The 16085-nt window shown below is 37.6% G+C and overlaps 2 protein-coding genes across 3 annotated transcripts; both read right to left on the bottom strand.

The window, feature by feature from the left end:
- Positions 1–64: 64 nt before the first annotated feature.
- selenon (selenoprotein N) lies at positions 65–10222 on the bottom strand. The gene is given in 13 exon segments (XM_042500333.1): positions 65–2313; positions 2979–3080; positions 3184–3296; positions 4345–4450; positions 4543–4731; positions 5442–5523; positions 5616–5753; positions 6496–6620; positions 6704–6916; positions 8327–8395; positions 8397–8458; positions 8898–9015; positions 9792–10222. Coding segments are annotated over 13 exon segments (1674 nt in total). The 5' UTR covers positions 9981–10222; the 3' UTR covers positions 65–2145.
- A 2224-nt stretch (positions 10223–12446) lies between these two features.
- On the bottom strand, positions 12447–14705 carry znf593 (zinc finger protein 593). Of its 2 annotated transcripts, none has more exons than XM_042501260.1 (4): positions 14677–14705; positions 14154–14369; positions 12719–12781; positions 12447–12578 (listed from the first exon to the last, which is right to left on the bottom strand). In XM_042501260.1, the coding sequence occupies exons 2-4, from the start codon at positions 14351–14353 to the stop codon at positions 12452–12454; spliced, it is 390 nt and encodes a 129-aa protein (XP_042357194.1). In that variant the 5' UTR covers positions 14354–14369; positions 14677–14705; the 3' UTR covers positions 12447–12451. The 2 variants fall into 2 exon arrangements, with proteins under 2 accessions (XP_042357194.1, XP_042357193.1); XM_042501259.1 differs by lacking the exon at positions 14677–14705 and adding an exon at positions 14506–14659.
- Positions 14706–16085: the final 1380 nt, after the last annotated feature.

The raw sequence follows: 16085 nt of genomic DNA, 5'->3' as shown, positions 1-16085 counted from the left end.
GTTTGTTTGATTGTTGTAGTTGTGCATGGTGTGATGGACGTTGCCAAAAAGGACACAGTTCAGATTGTATAAAAAAGGGTTTTATTATTTCACTTCTGTGGAAAAAATGGCACTGGTAGGTTACAGAATAACATATGTTTTCCCCAAAAAGGCTCCAATCAGTCGGATGTTTCATATGAAGTGGACCTTGTATGGCCCTGAAAGTTAAAGATTCTGTTTATGACATTCAGAGAATTAATATAGCCACAAACAACTATTTGCTATGTAAAGACAGAGTGAAGTAATGGCATCCTGACTGAAGAGTGAAGTCACACTCCCTCTGTGTGTGTTATAATCTGAGCTTCTCTGCTCTTTGTTATGGTCAATGGTCTGGCTGCGTGTGCATGTTAGTGCATGTAAGCCCTGTGTGTGTATCTCACTGGCTAGCTATTACGGCTGTTACCACTAGTAACGCCATCCCGACCCATGTCTTCACTTCTGAAGCATAGCACCCACCCTCCAGTTTATGAATTTGCATTTCCCAGTATATAGCGCAAGGACACTAAAAAAGAAGGAAAGGACATTATGTCAGTGACAGCATTCAAATGTTTCAGAGAGTCCCCTGGGAGGGCGTTTTTCTGTAGGTCAAACTGGAAGCTAATGTTGCCCTGGTTCCTTCGTCAAAAAGCCTATGTGATTTTTCCACTGTATTTTGGATCATTGCATTAAGTAAGTTCGTGGGAAACAAACATTTACAGCACTTGCACGATTTCTTCAGCAGGATAATCTAAAAAAACATCACTTTCAGGATTATGAGGCCTAAATGCAATCGTGCAAGTATTGTAAATGGTTGCTTTTAAACAAACACCCATTCAAAAAACCCATTGACTTTAAGACAAGGGAACTAGAGGTGCTGAAAAGCTGACATATTTCTGGATTTTAGGACTCTTTACTACGGTTCTCTATTGTTAGCACCATTTGCTGCTAGGCAGCTAAGCCACCTCCATGTTGAGAGCCGTGTGGAGACAACCTGAATCAGACTCTGAATCACAGCTACGCTCTGAATGTCATATGCAGCTCTTTTAATGTTATTCACATTTATCAGATTTCCCTGTTACTATGTAAAATCACAACATTTTTGTTACATGACTGGAAAAGGTGAAATTGAAACATATTGTGAAAATATAGTAAAGGGTAGGTCCAGATTGTTATATTTTTTCTAAAAAGAAAATCAAGGATTTCCTCTTGAAGAGACAAATACACAAAAGTAAATACATTCTTTAGATTGGAGCCTAAAAGAATAAAACAGTACACAGTACCATATGCCTCTCAGTTCAACATTTGGTTCTTTTGAATAACATAAATATGAACCTCTACAACTGTTCTAGCTGCAAACCAGCTTGTCCATATTAAAAACAAGGTTCTTTGGTGTGGTCACATCTTCCTCAAAAACAAAAACATACGCTAAATATTCAGCATTTGGTTTCAAACTCAAGTTACAAGAAAACAACTGAACTAATACGTTGTATGTGCCACAGCCCAGTTTCGTTATTCCTGCTGCTTTTGTCCCGAGTCAGAGACGGGTGTTCCCTCCAGCAGCCTCGGCAATGACATCAGGCGTCGCCCGGCCCACAGAGAGCTTTCAGGCAATGTCTTCACAAACTGCTGAAACACGACTAAAGGTAACAGCTGCACGGCCCCTGTCTCTGGGTACACTCAGCAGCAGGAAAACGCACTCAATCGTTTAATATTGCACATGTGACATTGAGATATAAAAAAGAAATATTGGATGTTTCTTTGTGTTATGATCTGTCTACATTTTGTAATAGCAGCTACAAGCAGAGAGAGCAGATCTTTATGTGTTTACATATCTGTTACTGCTTTGTATCTTGTTAAAACGTACTATAGTGACAGTAACATTCGGTTTGAGAAGCAATATTTCCCTGTGCTGTTTGTCACAATACAAATATTGTGTATAAAACTTTCTGACCAAGAGAGACGCCTAAATAAATAGTAACAAAGAGGACATAAGTTTTCAGCTGCCAACACTGATGAGAAAGCTTCTCTACATAATTGGAGGCTTTTCCTTATCTTGGATCATTACCCAGAGGAACGATGATCGTTTCCTCCTGTTTAGTCTCAGGCTCTACTGCAAACACACACAAATTACTGTGCCAGGTACTCCTGGGCTTTCTCCAACCCCTCCTTAAGGAAGCTGATATAAGTGGATGTGGAGGGGTCCTCAAACCCACCAGAGAAGCTGAACGTCGCGCCTTCTTCCTCTGGCTTCATGGCCGTCTGGTCCAGGAAGAAGTTGGCGTTGATGTGGTGGACCTGAAATCATACACAGGAGAGAGATGTAAGCCTTTAGTCTATTTTCCAAAACAATGTTGATTGGGAAATGTGACTATAAACAGGAGGTCGTTCCCTCTTTTAATACAAAATATTTCTCTGAAATCACATTTACTTTGTTTAAGTTAATTTAACAGTAAGCCTACGTCAATTTTACTACTGCAGAAGTTGTTCTTCTTACAACCTTTTTGGTGTCATCTCTCCAGTCTTTGCCATGTGCCAGAGTCTTTGCACAAAACCTGCCTTTATATAGTGCTTAGGGGGTCACTGACCACACTCAGTCAAAGCAGATTTGGGTGGTTAAGAGCCTTTGGTGTATCTGGAGTTTTCCTCTCTTAAGAGAAAATGTAAGGGAAATTTAAGATAATGTCGCTATATGAGCCCCATTGCTCTTGAGTTTTTCAAATGTAATTTTTTGGTGCTTTGAGCTCCACAAGTCGAGTGCCGTTTAGTGCTATTGCATTGGGAGGAAGGCAGACATTTCTCCGACTGATAACTCCAACACTCCAACTCACACCAAAACAATATAGACTGATAAATAGCACTTCAGGTAAGACGAAAAATATGTATAGTTCCTCTGCACATAATTTGTTTAAAACTGAGTCCTGAATGTTTCAGAATTGCTGGTAAAAGAGTAAAATATTTACAATTGTTCCATTGGGCAGTGCCACCATCATCTCCACAGGGAAGTTGTACTTCTCCAGGTGTAATCGGGCCTTTTCACTCAACACAGGATTTTGTTCATCAGCCTGTTCAAGAAGAGGAAGATTTGATCATGTAAGCATAAAGCTTTTTCAGTTAACTAATACCTGGTGGGATTTCTCGGGGTGTTGCACTGTCCTGACTGCTCACCTGCATGTTCTCCAGCTCTCTGACCAGAGACCAGCTGCTTATGAAGCTCTGGTTGAGCAGGGCCAGGACGGGCGAACTTTCCAGGACTGTCTCCCGGAGAGTCCGCCCCGAACCTACAGAGATGAGGAGGAAAGACGGAGATGTTGAAAATGATACCTTTGATTCAAATGCCAAAGTAACAGTAATACAAGTGGAGAAAAGCCATACACACACAGAAGAATGTCAGTAAGGTGCACTGTTGAAGACGTTTTCTAACACTGGCCACCACAGGCTCCTGCTCATACCAGACCAAATAAGGCTGCAGCTGCAAAGCCACCGAGAGTTTTATTGAGATGAATGCAACTTTTCGTTCTTTTGTAAGGTCTTTGAAGTTATATGATCTTGCTCTTAAGTACCTATGCTCCAGTTCAAAGCCAGTGGCCTGAAACTTGGATTTATTGACTGTGGCTCCACTTTTTAAGTCTTTCTTGCTCATAAACATATTATTCAAGAATTTACCTCATCTTTTAAGAAATTGATATCGAGAAAAATGGTCCTACTGACTGAAGAGTTAAGTAACTCAGTTTTTTTCCCCATCAGACTCCCAGATTGTGGATAAACTCTGCCTGAGCATCTCTTATATCAACCTGTTTTTATTTCATTGTTTGGATGTAATTCTTTGTCATTTATCAAAAGTCAGAGGAAGAGCTGTTGCTCCAAACATTGCACAACATTAAAATCCTCCTAACGGGTCATTTAGAGTGCAGATGTTGCAGATGTTTGATGATTTGTTTCAACATGGTTTGGATGTGGCCATATTAAACCTTAAATTTAAAGGTACAGTCAGCAATTCTAAGCCAAAACACTTATTGTCAAATTCACTGAAAGTCTCCTCACACTTCATTAGCTGTCTGTCCTGCGTGCACTGAAAAAAGTTCCTGTGTTCATACCCAACAGCAGCAGAGGGCGTTTTTGCATGTGCACAGGACGGGGGAAAGGTCATGAATACATAAAGAGAAAGGCAGTGAGAATGAAAAAGACAGACGGGGGTGTATTTTTTGGGGGGCTCAGTTCAAATAAAAACAATCTTTCTCCAGAATCGCAGACTCCACCTTTAAATCCTTCTTCAGATATCACTAACAGTATGATGCTGCGAAATCCGCCATCTGTTAATGATCTCACCTCAGCAGGACTGATCGTCTAACGCTCCCCAAAGCAGAATGGAATGCACCAGTTTATTCTCTGCTTCAGCTCGCTCAAAGGCTTCTGAAAAAGGCAGGTAGGACACCTGGGAGCGAGCATGAGAGAGCAATGAAACAGTTGTGGAACAGCTGCATTTAGTCAACAGTGTGTTGAATAAAATACTGAATGGATGTTTACCTTCTTAAAGGGGTAGAGGGTGACCTCCAGGCGTCGGGTGGCTTCTTGCTGACTGATCTCTGATGTCCAGTGGATGTCCTCAAAGACAAACTGGATCGGCTCGCTGCTGCCATCTCGACTGTCGATGATGTTGCCTTCCTCATCCATGATGATGGAGGGAGTGGACGGGCCCGTGGACTGCAGCTCTAACTGTGAACACGTTTACAACTTTTTATTCAGGTCAGTTCCTCATAAAAGAAAATACTACATACGTTTTTCTTAGAGAAAAAAAAGAAAATTATTTGAAGAATAAGTGAAAAATACTTAATGACTCAAGTATATTTTAACCCTTTGAAATGGCTTGATTTACTTCAAAAACATGGGAAGAAGGCAATGAGCAACTTAAAAATAAGTGTCCCTGAAATGAGCAAGAAATCAGTAAAAAGTTAAAATAATGATATGGAAATTTGCAAAAACAAAAAAGAAAGGAAAAAAAACCCCAAGGAATCAACCTGAAAAAAACTGCTTAGATTTTATGAAATACATTTTACATGTATAATTATGATAATTAGAAACATAGTATGAGAACAGATGGGAGTTACAGAGATTGGAAGCAAAGCTTAATGCTCCCTGACAGGTTTAATAACTGAAAATAAAGATAAAAAAGGAAATTTTTTAAATTTTTAAGTTTTACTCCAACACTGAGACACACTGTGATGAGAACATTAAGTCAATAACAGCGACAGGAAACATTTCAAAAGACAGAAATCCTAAAAGAAGTCGACCATATGAGCACCTGTTTTTCCTTAAACTGCCTTTATGATTTAAAACTAAATTAAGAAGTGCTGAAATATATCAATAAATTAATAAACAGAGACATTAGTCTTTCTTGAAGTGTCAGCGCATCACTGCAGCTGTACCTGTGGCAGGTATCCGATGTCCACCTCCATGTTGCTGCTCTCACTGGCCCCGTACAGCCACTCCATGTCCACATTCAGAGACCTGACACACAGCAGATTATATTTCACTAAAACCACAACATACTGAGTGGGGATAGTGTGCACAAAGGCTGACAGTGTGTTTAAAGGATTTGCCTGTCATTGGGGACGTAGAGGTGAAAGTGGCGGACATGGGACGCATCTTTAGAGAGGACAATGTTGCCTATGAACTTCCCCGGAGTGAACCAGAAGGGGAAGTCTGGAACATCATTGAGCTGGAATTCTGCATGAATCCTGCAGAGGTGAACAGAACGAGGACGTGAGTTTCTCATGTCCAAAATGTATTCTGTCAATACATGATGGAAAACTTTGGTGTAGCCTTTTAAGAAGACTAAACCAGCAGTTTAGTGTTTCCATCCTCTATATCACAAATTGTGTATACTTAACATTACAGCTGCCCATTTTCCAAAGCAAACCATCCGTTGTAGATGGAGTCCAATACTTCCATTAAGTTATCAGCCTTTACAGTTTTCTATTTTCTAATGTTACATTACCGTCACATGGATATGCAGTTCTGACTGAGGATTGGTTTAAAAATTCTTGAAAATCTGAAATCTGGTATTTGAGTCTGCTGCTTAAAGCACTGTGAGATGACGGAAAAAGTAAATAATCAAACATGAAATGCAGCATGTAGTATGGACTTGTCCGTTTCTTGCATTAAAAAAATTTGCTCACCAGCAGCTGACTCTGAAATCACATCGAATAGTTTTTAAAGCTCGTATTAAAGTACTTGAAACTACATTAGCCTGTAATAATAATGTAATACTGACAACAAAGTAAAGTGAACTCAGGCTCTGAATGCTGATTTTATGCTAAAACCATTGGCTGCTTGCCAGGGACGACATTAAAATTTACAGTATGTTCAGATATTGGGCAGCACTAATGTCAAGTATACATAACTCTGTAGTTAATGGGCTAAAAGAAGAAAAAAAGCACTACTCCGGTCTTAAATGTCTCCTCCTGAATCGCTCCTCACCTGAACACAATGTCATAATAAAAGTCGTTGCTGGCACGGATACAGGCGACTGCGCCCTGAGGAGCAAAACGTGATTTGATGAAGGGCCGCGGGTGAAACATACTCAACAAGGAGTGGATAAGAACCTGCAGCAGGAGGAGAACAGCTATTAACACACGTCTGATTATCACCTCTAAAAACTAAACATCAAGGAGTTTTTTTAGGATACCTCTTTGCCCTTTGGTGCGGGGGGATGGTAGCGATTGTTGGGCAGGTACCCAGTAAAGATGTTGAGCTCGCTAGGAATCACCCACCACGTATCGCCCACTTCTACCTTGTTCTTTGGGGGCAGGAAGGCCCGAAACTGGCTGGCAGAGTAAGAGGAAGAAGGCACTGCCGGGCTCTTCCATGAGCGCAGCCCACTCAGGGAGCTGTGGGACACCTGCAGGAACAGCAGGCAAAAAAGCAGAAATTAAATTTATTTGCTATTAGTAGATTATGCAAAACTTCAAGATGTACTTCATCAAAAAATGCATGTTACAACTGAATCAGTCTACGATGATTACAAGTTATTAGTGTGTAAGATTTAGGGGGATATACAGGCAGAAATGGAATATAATGTGAGAAGTATGTTTTTGTTAGGGTATAATCACCTGAAAATAAGAGTTGTTGCGTTTTGGTTACCGAAGAATGAGATGTTTATATCTAAAAAAAACAGTAAGTCCTCGTTTATGGAGATCGCCATGTTGCACTGCCAAGTTTCTACACTAGCAAAGAATGGACAAACCGAACACTGGCTCTAAATAGAGACATTGACATTTTTTCCATCAGCTACCATGGTTAGCAGTTCCTCGCGATGAACAGTGCCTGAAACACACTGCTTTTTAACATAGAACTGCTTTAATTAGTGCTTTTATCAGTATAAGTCACCCGGTCTGTTTGTTTTTTGGATAATTTGGCTCCTGGTGAAAACCTGAAAGTCTGGATCTTAAGTTATAAGAGAAAAAAGGTGAGCACACATTAGCAGATGGTCTCTGACAAGCTGAACAGTGTCAAAGAAACACTGATTTGTAACGTGAAACTGCTTTGATCAATGTTTTTACTGGTTTAAATCAGCAGCTTTGTTTGTTTTGGAGACCTCTGCGGATAATTCTGCGAACGGTGAAAATCTCCTGAACATTTAGATCAGAAATAAAGTGAGCACACATTAGTATGTACCGTCTGAGACGCACTGATTTGTACCGTGACACTGCCTTACTCAGTGATTTTAATCTGATTTATTTGTTTCAGAGAGGAAGAGGCCTTTGTGGATAATTCAACTGCCAGTAAACCTCCTAAACAATGAACACTGAAGGAATCCAAACACAGAGAAGTTCATCTGGTTGCAATCTGTAATCCTCACTGCTAGATGCCACTAATAATCCCCCCTAAATCTTACACGCTGCTCCTTTAATTCTCCGCTGTTTCATTGTTGATCCCATTCTTGGTTGCTTACTCATTTTGAAGGAATTGCATCAACAAAGAGCTGACTCAGACAGAGAAAATGTCTGAGTCAGCTCCATGCAAAGTTCATGAATAATAATTAAATCCAATAATCTCAAATATCTTGCCCAAACAAGTTAATTAAACCTTTCAGAAATGACAGTGAATGTTTGCCTTCATTTTAAATTCTTGATTGAGGCTCTTCTGTGATTACCATCCAGTAGTAAAATTTGTGTGATGAATACTAAAATTTGAACCCCGGAAGATTAGCTGGTGCCATTGGCATCAGCTGATAGGGATCCTTTTAAATAAATAAAAAGTCCAGGGAACAAGATAATTATAAACCTGCTACCGTTTGGTGTTGTCTTACCCCGAGGAAACCATCTTTGCTTTTTGTCATGGAGTCAAGAAGGAGAGGCTGCATTTTGGCCTCCAAGGTTTAAAGTCTCTCCGTTGGGGTCATGAGTCACCTCCTCCTCAAAATCCACCGGGGGTGTAATTCCTGTGAGGACGCCGCAGGGATCACAGTCAGTGTGAGACTGATAGCAGGAGAGGACAGGGTATAATAATAATAATAATAACTGTATTTTATATAGCACCTTTAAAAACAGAGTTTGCAAAGTGCTTTGACAAACAAGGCAGAGTAGAAGCAAAAAGAGTTTCTAGAAAAGGCAACATAACTATAAGAGCCAAACAATAATGCCAAACTAAGGCCAGACAAAATTTAAAGTAGAATTAAAAAAGAAAGAAATAATTACAAAACAAAAATAACAACAAAAAGAGTAAATATAATAATAATAATAATAATAATAATAATAATGATAATAATAATAATAGAACGACACATGATCGAGCTAGAATAAAAGAATAAATTAAAAGACAAACTAAAATGGACCAATTAAAATAGACAAATTGACAAATAATAAAATAATGCGATGTACCTGTGAGTTTCTCAGCGATGGGTTTGAACTCCTCCGGGCTGAGATAAAGGTCATGGTCAGTGTCTAAGGAGGAGAAGAGAAAAAGGCCCTCGGCACCCAGAGTCCGAACACTCTCTTCCTATTGGAGGAGCATGTGTGTTAGACAAAGCCTTACTGTCATGTCACATGCTTCAGAGATTTTCAATGCAGCATCAAAACTAGGACAGAGAGCGTCTCATCACATAAAACACAAAAAAAACGACACAAAACACTCCTGTGGATGCAGAATCTCACAATAAGGAGTACTATTCTTGTAATATATTTTCATGCTACTTAAGTGTTTTGTCCCTGTGGGTGTCAGAGGATCATTAAACCTCTGCAGTCCTGTCTGGATAAACATCAGCCCAGAGGCCACAGATTCCCAGCATGTGTTTCTCAGACTGATGCGTGCCTACTAGCGCCTGTACAATGGAGGAGGAGGGGGGAGGGAAGTACAGGAACAACTTAGAGACCCTCTGCTGCCAAACATGAGTGGATTTTCACAAGAGGCTGAGTTTTGCCAGCTGTGACACAGATCCACTCCCTCTAATAAAACACCAGGGGTGGAAAAACTGCTGATGTGGTGCTTTGTGGCAACAAATAATGAGCTAACACGCCTTCTTGGGCGAATAGTACTGAAAAATAACAATAAAATGTGCCTACAGTAGTGTTACAGTAAATATTAGTCATAAAATGCACCAGAGGGTCAATGCAAACTTTCTATTTATACACATTTTTTTTGCAATAAATGAGCATTTTCGGGATATCAAATAACTAAAATGTTTATTTCTTAGTGTTGTTTCCAGATAAAAACACTAAATTAGATCACTTAATTTATGAGATGTGTGAAATGTTACAAAAAGATGTGGATCTCACATGACGTTTGAGGAGCTGGGCATCTTGGTAATACTTGATCCCAAAGGCGAGAAGAGGGACAGCACAGACCACAAGCAGAGTCCAAATCCCCCTGTAGATCCAGGATCCACAGCTACGACCCTGATGCCCAGTCTGCTGCGAAATTTTGCTCTCATCCTCGGGGATTGTTTTATCCACGTCTGCGGCCATCCTCGACCTCCACCTCAGCTATTTAGACTAGGACATGATCGTCGGATTGCGTCCGAAAAAAGGAACCAGCAGGAACCGACACTTCCTCCGTAAAGTGTCGAGAATCTAGCGGCGGTTCTGTGATCCTGTAGCCGGGGACCGCGCGTCTTTCCCGGTCGTTACAGTCGCTGGCGACAGCTGGGAAATGTTTTAGCTAGCAGCACAGATTTCTTATTTCCCACATCTAATCTAGCACCATATGGATGTGGTTAAAATGCGTCAAGCGAGCGAGTAATATCAGGTGAAACCGGATATTTGGCTTTTGAGTGTTAAAAATAAAAGCACACGTGTGCCTACCAAGGTCAAACAGTAATTTACCTCTGTGAGCAAATCGGCTTGATTTCTTACAAAAAGACGACAATGAGCGATTTAGGCAGAAATGACTAAAAATAAAAAAAATAAAAAAGCAAGAAATTAGGAAAAAGTACAGAGAAATTACCCCAAAATCGGAAAAAAGAAAAAGGAAGTTAAAAAAAAAGCAAAAAAAAAAAAAAGAAATTACCTGAAAAATTGATAGTTCTGTACATAATTTTATTTATGTAACTATGAACATTATACATATAGTTCTCTAAAAAAAAAAATTGATCTTTAAAAATATTTATTTAGTCTACTAATTTCATGCAATTTGTTAAACATTTATTACCAAGTTTCTCACTGCCTTTCCCACGTTTCAAGAGACTGAACCACTTTACCAGGGTTTTGAAGGTTTAAATACCTGTGAAAGCAGCACAAGAAAAGTGACCTAGTTTTCAAATGGTTAAAAGTATAATTTAAGTGTAAAAAAAGTTATTACAAAAACTTTCAAGTTTTGTGCTTAATTCAAAGTATATTTGACAACACACCTGAAGCTTTTTTGCACTTACTTTTTTTGCTTAATTAAAGTATATGTCGCTTTGGAAAAAGCATAAATAAATTGTAGAATTGTAGAATTTAACATGTAACTTTTATACTGTATTTAAATAGATGTCATTAAGCACAGCGTCAATGCACTAAAAATAAATACAGGCTACTAATTCTGCAGTGCTATGGGAAACATATTCACAACATTTATTTTTAAGTCATTTGTATAAACTGTTAGCCTGCATCATTATATTGTACTTGAGTTTCTCATTGTGCATACATAGGTATACTCACCAAAAAATGCACTTTATAAGTTTATTTTAAGCTTTCAGTGTACAACATGGCAAATACTTATGGTGATAAATTCTTCTGAAAAGTGTATTTATTTTCAAGTCTTTTCTAATTAGTATATTTCATTAAAGTACACCTTAATTAAACTTTGTATGGTGCAAACTGTACTTAAAAGTTAGTTCAACTGTACAAATAAAAAGTTAACATTTGAGCGCTTTATTTTGAAAGTAAAAGCCGGAAATGTAATTTACATTCTGTGTAACTTAGCGGAAGTTGGGTTCTGGCACAGCAGCCACATTTAAAGGGGCAGTGCTGCCTTGTTCTCCCCAGGAATGTCTGCTAACAAGCTTCAATTACATGTTTCTCTGCCAAGGCGCACTGTTATTAAATTCATTTTTGTAGCTTCAAGTCTACAAGCAGAAGTGAAGGCATTGTTTCTGTGTGACTGCACAAAATTTCAATTTGTGCACAGTGCTGCAGTGCTGCTGTGTCATAATCTTACAATAACTTTCATATAAACTTTTATATTTTAATGTTTAACTTAAGACATTGCCCAAGAAAAGCAATATATAAGTAAAAAGTGTAAAGAAAATTGCCTGAAAATAAACAAAGAAAGAAAGAAAAGAAAAAAACATACATACATACATACATTTTTTTAGGTAACATATTTTTGATAGTTAATAGTTTGTTTCTTGGACATTTTTCCTTTGATTTTTTTTTCTTAATTCCCTCTTTAAAAAAAAAAAAAAAAAATTTTAAGGCTTTTGTTACCTTTTACTAATTTGGTGCAAATTGCTGGACTTTTGTTGCCAAGTCACTCATTGCCTTTTTCCACCATGTTTCCAAAAGAAATTCAATCAATTTGCTATTGTTTCAAAGGGTTAATAGCTTGTGAGAAGCATCTCAACACAGCACAAGAAAACTGATGTCAGTCCAGGTTTCAAAGGGTTAAACGTCTTGTCTTGTCTTGTCTTGTCTCTAACCCCACTGTGTAATACAATATATTGATGCCATCTGTAATCCAAATCCTCTTCATGTTTATTAGCATTCCACACACACACACTCTATATTTACACAGGTACATGGTGCATCATATTACCCAGTATAAGGTGAGGCCTCCTCGACTGTGGTGATAGACAGAAGTCTAACTGCTATCAAGAGTCAGACAAAGTGTGCCACAAAAAAAAGCATTTAACAATGCATTAAACATTTGTGACAGCAAGAAGCAATAGAAGCATTATTAATTCTGTAAATGCTTCTGTGGTTGAGTTGATCAGTCCGATGGGTTACGTGGGCATCTCTCAGTCCATGTCCTCTTCCACAGGCTGTGTCTTCACTTCAACCTTTTTTGGAGGGATGTAGGAGCCCATCCCTGCTGCTCTCTCTGCCTCTGCCTGGGTGTAGGGCTCCTCTCTGAGCTGCTTCAGCCTGGATGGAGAAAGAAGAGGTAATCTCTGAAGCTCGCAGAAATACTTAACCACTGTACAGTTAAAGGGGGCAGAAACTGGGTAAATGATTGTCAGCGAAGGTATGTGAGTGTTAACAGAAGAATGGACATGGTGCCGTACCGTTTTTTGTGCACTTTACTTTTGAAGTGCTCTTTCAAGGATCTCATATCCACGAAATATCTCCTGCAAGACATCACAGTGCCACAGTGTTAAAGGATATCTGAAACATCCTTTTTTTTAACAGCCTCTATTTAATCAAGTAATCTGTAGATCTCCTTTGCAAGAGAGACTTGAGCCCAGCAGAAAAAAAAATAGAAAGGGAGATAAAGACACACAATAAAACAGCCAGTCACACAGGAATAATCAGGCACGAAAAGGTCCAAAATTAAAAACTGGAGTTCATCCGTTGCAATGAGGCTTTATGGATTTGCATAACATTCTGTAAGTTCCCGTGTTAGTATGATATCTGTGTTATTACACAGCTAAATTTAACCCTAAAATGTAGATTGAAAACTCCACAACAGCATGCAACCATATGCAGTGATGGAATATAAATAATTACATTTACTCAACTGCTGTCCTTAAGTACAATTTTGAGGTGCTTGCACCTAAACTGAGTATTTCCATTTGATGCTATTTTAAGCCTCGACTCCACTTCACTGCGGAGGCCAATATTGCATGTTGTATTGCACTATATTTATTTGACAGCTTTGGATTTTTTTTTTTTACTTTGTAGATATGGTTTATATAAGCAAAAATATAAATCAACTAATAAATAAATAAACATAACCAATAAGGATTTTATACAGCACTTTTCAAGTTTGAGCACTAAGTGGATTCCAGATTAAAAGATTTGCAATTCGTTAAAAAGACAAAAACAAATTAGAAAACCCATCAGCCCCTCACTGTTGTGTGACATTAAAAAAAAAGAACATGACAGCATGTATATCAAACAGCACTGAGCTGATACAAGAACAGATGGAGGAGCAAGTGCAAAACAAATAATAACATGTAATTCAGTAAAATGTACATAAATAAGTAAAAATATGATTTATTATTATGGAGTAAGCTAGCCTGCAGTATATAAAAGTAGCTGAAATTAGCCCCACCTTTATTATCTGCAACATGTGATGCTTATACTAATAAGGATCCAGTGATACAATAATATCATTAAATGCTCATTCTCTTCAGTACTTTAGTCTAGTTACTTTAAGTATATTTTGAAGCTATACTTACTTACTCTTAGTTAAGATTTTGAATGCAGTACTTTTACTTGCAACTGAGTAAATTAAGACTGCAAAAAATGCTACTTTTACTTATGAAAAAGAGTATTTCTTCCACCACTGCTCAATTCAGCTCATCAATAATTTGTAATGATGGTTAAAAAAATGACCATAGCAGGACTTATCCTGCTTGTCAGTTGTTGTTGTTGTTGTTGTTTGTTGCTGCCTCTCTCACAGCACACACACCTGTGCAGGACTGGGATTTACAGATTGGCAGCAGGATTTTCAGTCAGAAATCAACTTTATTAAACCTCAAACAGGTGTAAACTCACGCGCAGTGTAAGCAGTAGTGTTGAGCACAGCCTGTCACATCGTAGTCCACCTCCTGGTGCAGCAGCTTGGCCGCTGTCTCAGGCTTCATGTCCGAGTGGATCTGGTCCAGGTCTTTAGTCCTGCGCTTTGTCTTCCATGTCTTTGAAATGTTCTTCTTCTTGTCACTTTTGTGGTTTCCTACTTGTTTAGATTTCCCCATGATGGATCCTGCAGGACTGGAGGACACAAGTAAGCGTCAACGTCAGATAACTGAGTAAAAAACTAAAAAGCTGAAAAACTAAACTCTGTCTGATTAATCGTTACACCATAATTTGGCAACATGTAGCCATAAAATCCTGGATAGTTTCTCACTCGTCGAGTACGTAGAAAACAGATGTCAGCCAGCGTAGACGTTATAAAACCCATCTAGCGATGTAGTGTAACAAAATCAGGCCTTGTATTCGTGTTTGTGCCAAACTGACACAAAATACAATCAGATTGCCTCTAAGAAATCTTCTAATGTCGATTTTTAGCTTTGCTTACCTTTTACACGTGGGGCGGAGAGAGATGAATTTCACTTCCGGGTCAAGGATCGTTAAAGTTATACCCTTTCACCCGCAGAGGGCGACAAACACTATTTGGCAAAAAAGACAGTAAAATTGAAAAAAAAAAATAACAATGCGATACTTCAAATATGACAATATAGGATGTAAACAACACAAGTAATGAATAAAACATAAAATACAAAAAGTAACATTCGCATAAACCCGTAGTCTTTATGTTTTTCTGCTAAAGTGAACTGTGACTTATATAATTAAATACATACTGTATTACATTTTATAGTAGGAAAGCATTAAATTCTCAGCACCTTTTCACAGATGAATTGTTTTTACACTATATGAATTAACCACGATGAAAAACCTGAAAAATCTTTATTTTGGTAACTTTTTTACCTCTGTCCAGGTAGTTTTTTCCATTATGAAAAAATGACATCACAACATGTAAAGAAAATGTTTAACTTAAATCGAGAAGAATTTTACAGCATTCATAAAGTAAATGTATAATAGTTTCTGTGACACTATTACAGAACACACAGGATTCAGAAAGATCATTTCTGTATTTTTTAATGGTGATTTGTTGGACAGATTAAGTGCAGAATTGATTTCCCATTTATGTTCTACAAGTGACTGTTCAAATGATATTTGCAGTGATAAGTTGCAGGGCAGTGTATCATATGTCTAAAAATCTGTTATTAGATGTGTTATTCTTTATATTGGTGCCATCTAGACTTCAATCAGAATTTTCTTTTTTGTTCTGTGTGTGAGTCTTCTCTTGCTACATCATAAATATAATATAATATATATAATATAATAATGATGATGATGATAAGATTACTATATATTACTAATTAATGTAATATTTATAGACTATGAGGAAACAGCAGGATTGGAACAACAATGAGAAAAAAAAGCAAGAACTAATTTAATTTATTAGCATTAGAACTGAATTGATGTTTTGATCAGAAATATGTATTGAATATATGGACATAAAATGAAACGTGCATCAGAAGTTAAATCATTGGTACCCTTTTATAAGCTATAATAAATACAACAACAACAACAACAATAATAATAATAATAATATAATAATAATAATAATAGTAAACATAATAATAATTATTATTATTATGGCAGGAGAAAGCAGGATTGGAAAAAAAAAAAACTAATAAATTGTATTAGTATTTGATTGAATTGAATTGAATTGAATTGAATTGAATTGAACTGAATTGAACTGAATTGATGTTTGATCAGAAATAATTATAGACTATATGGACATAAAATGAAACAGGCATTAGAAGTTAAATCATTGTTACTGTGATAATCTATAATAATAAATATAATAATGTTGCATATAATATTATTATTATTATTATTATTATTATTATTATTATT

This window comes from Plectropomus leopardus, chromosome 14, assembly GCF_008729295.1.
Source record: "Plectropomus leopardus isolate mb chromosome 14, YSFRI_Pleo_2.0, whole genome shotgun sequence".
Taxonomy (NCBI): Eukaryota; Metazoa; Chordata; class Actinopteri; order Perciformes; family Serranidae; genus Plectropomus; species Plectropomus leopardus.
This window is presented reverse-complemented; position numbering and strand designations above follow the sequence as displayed.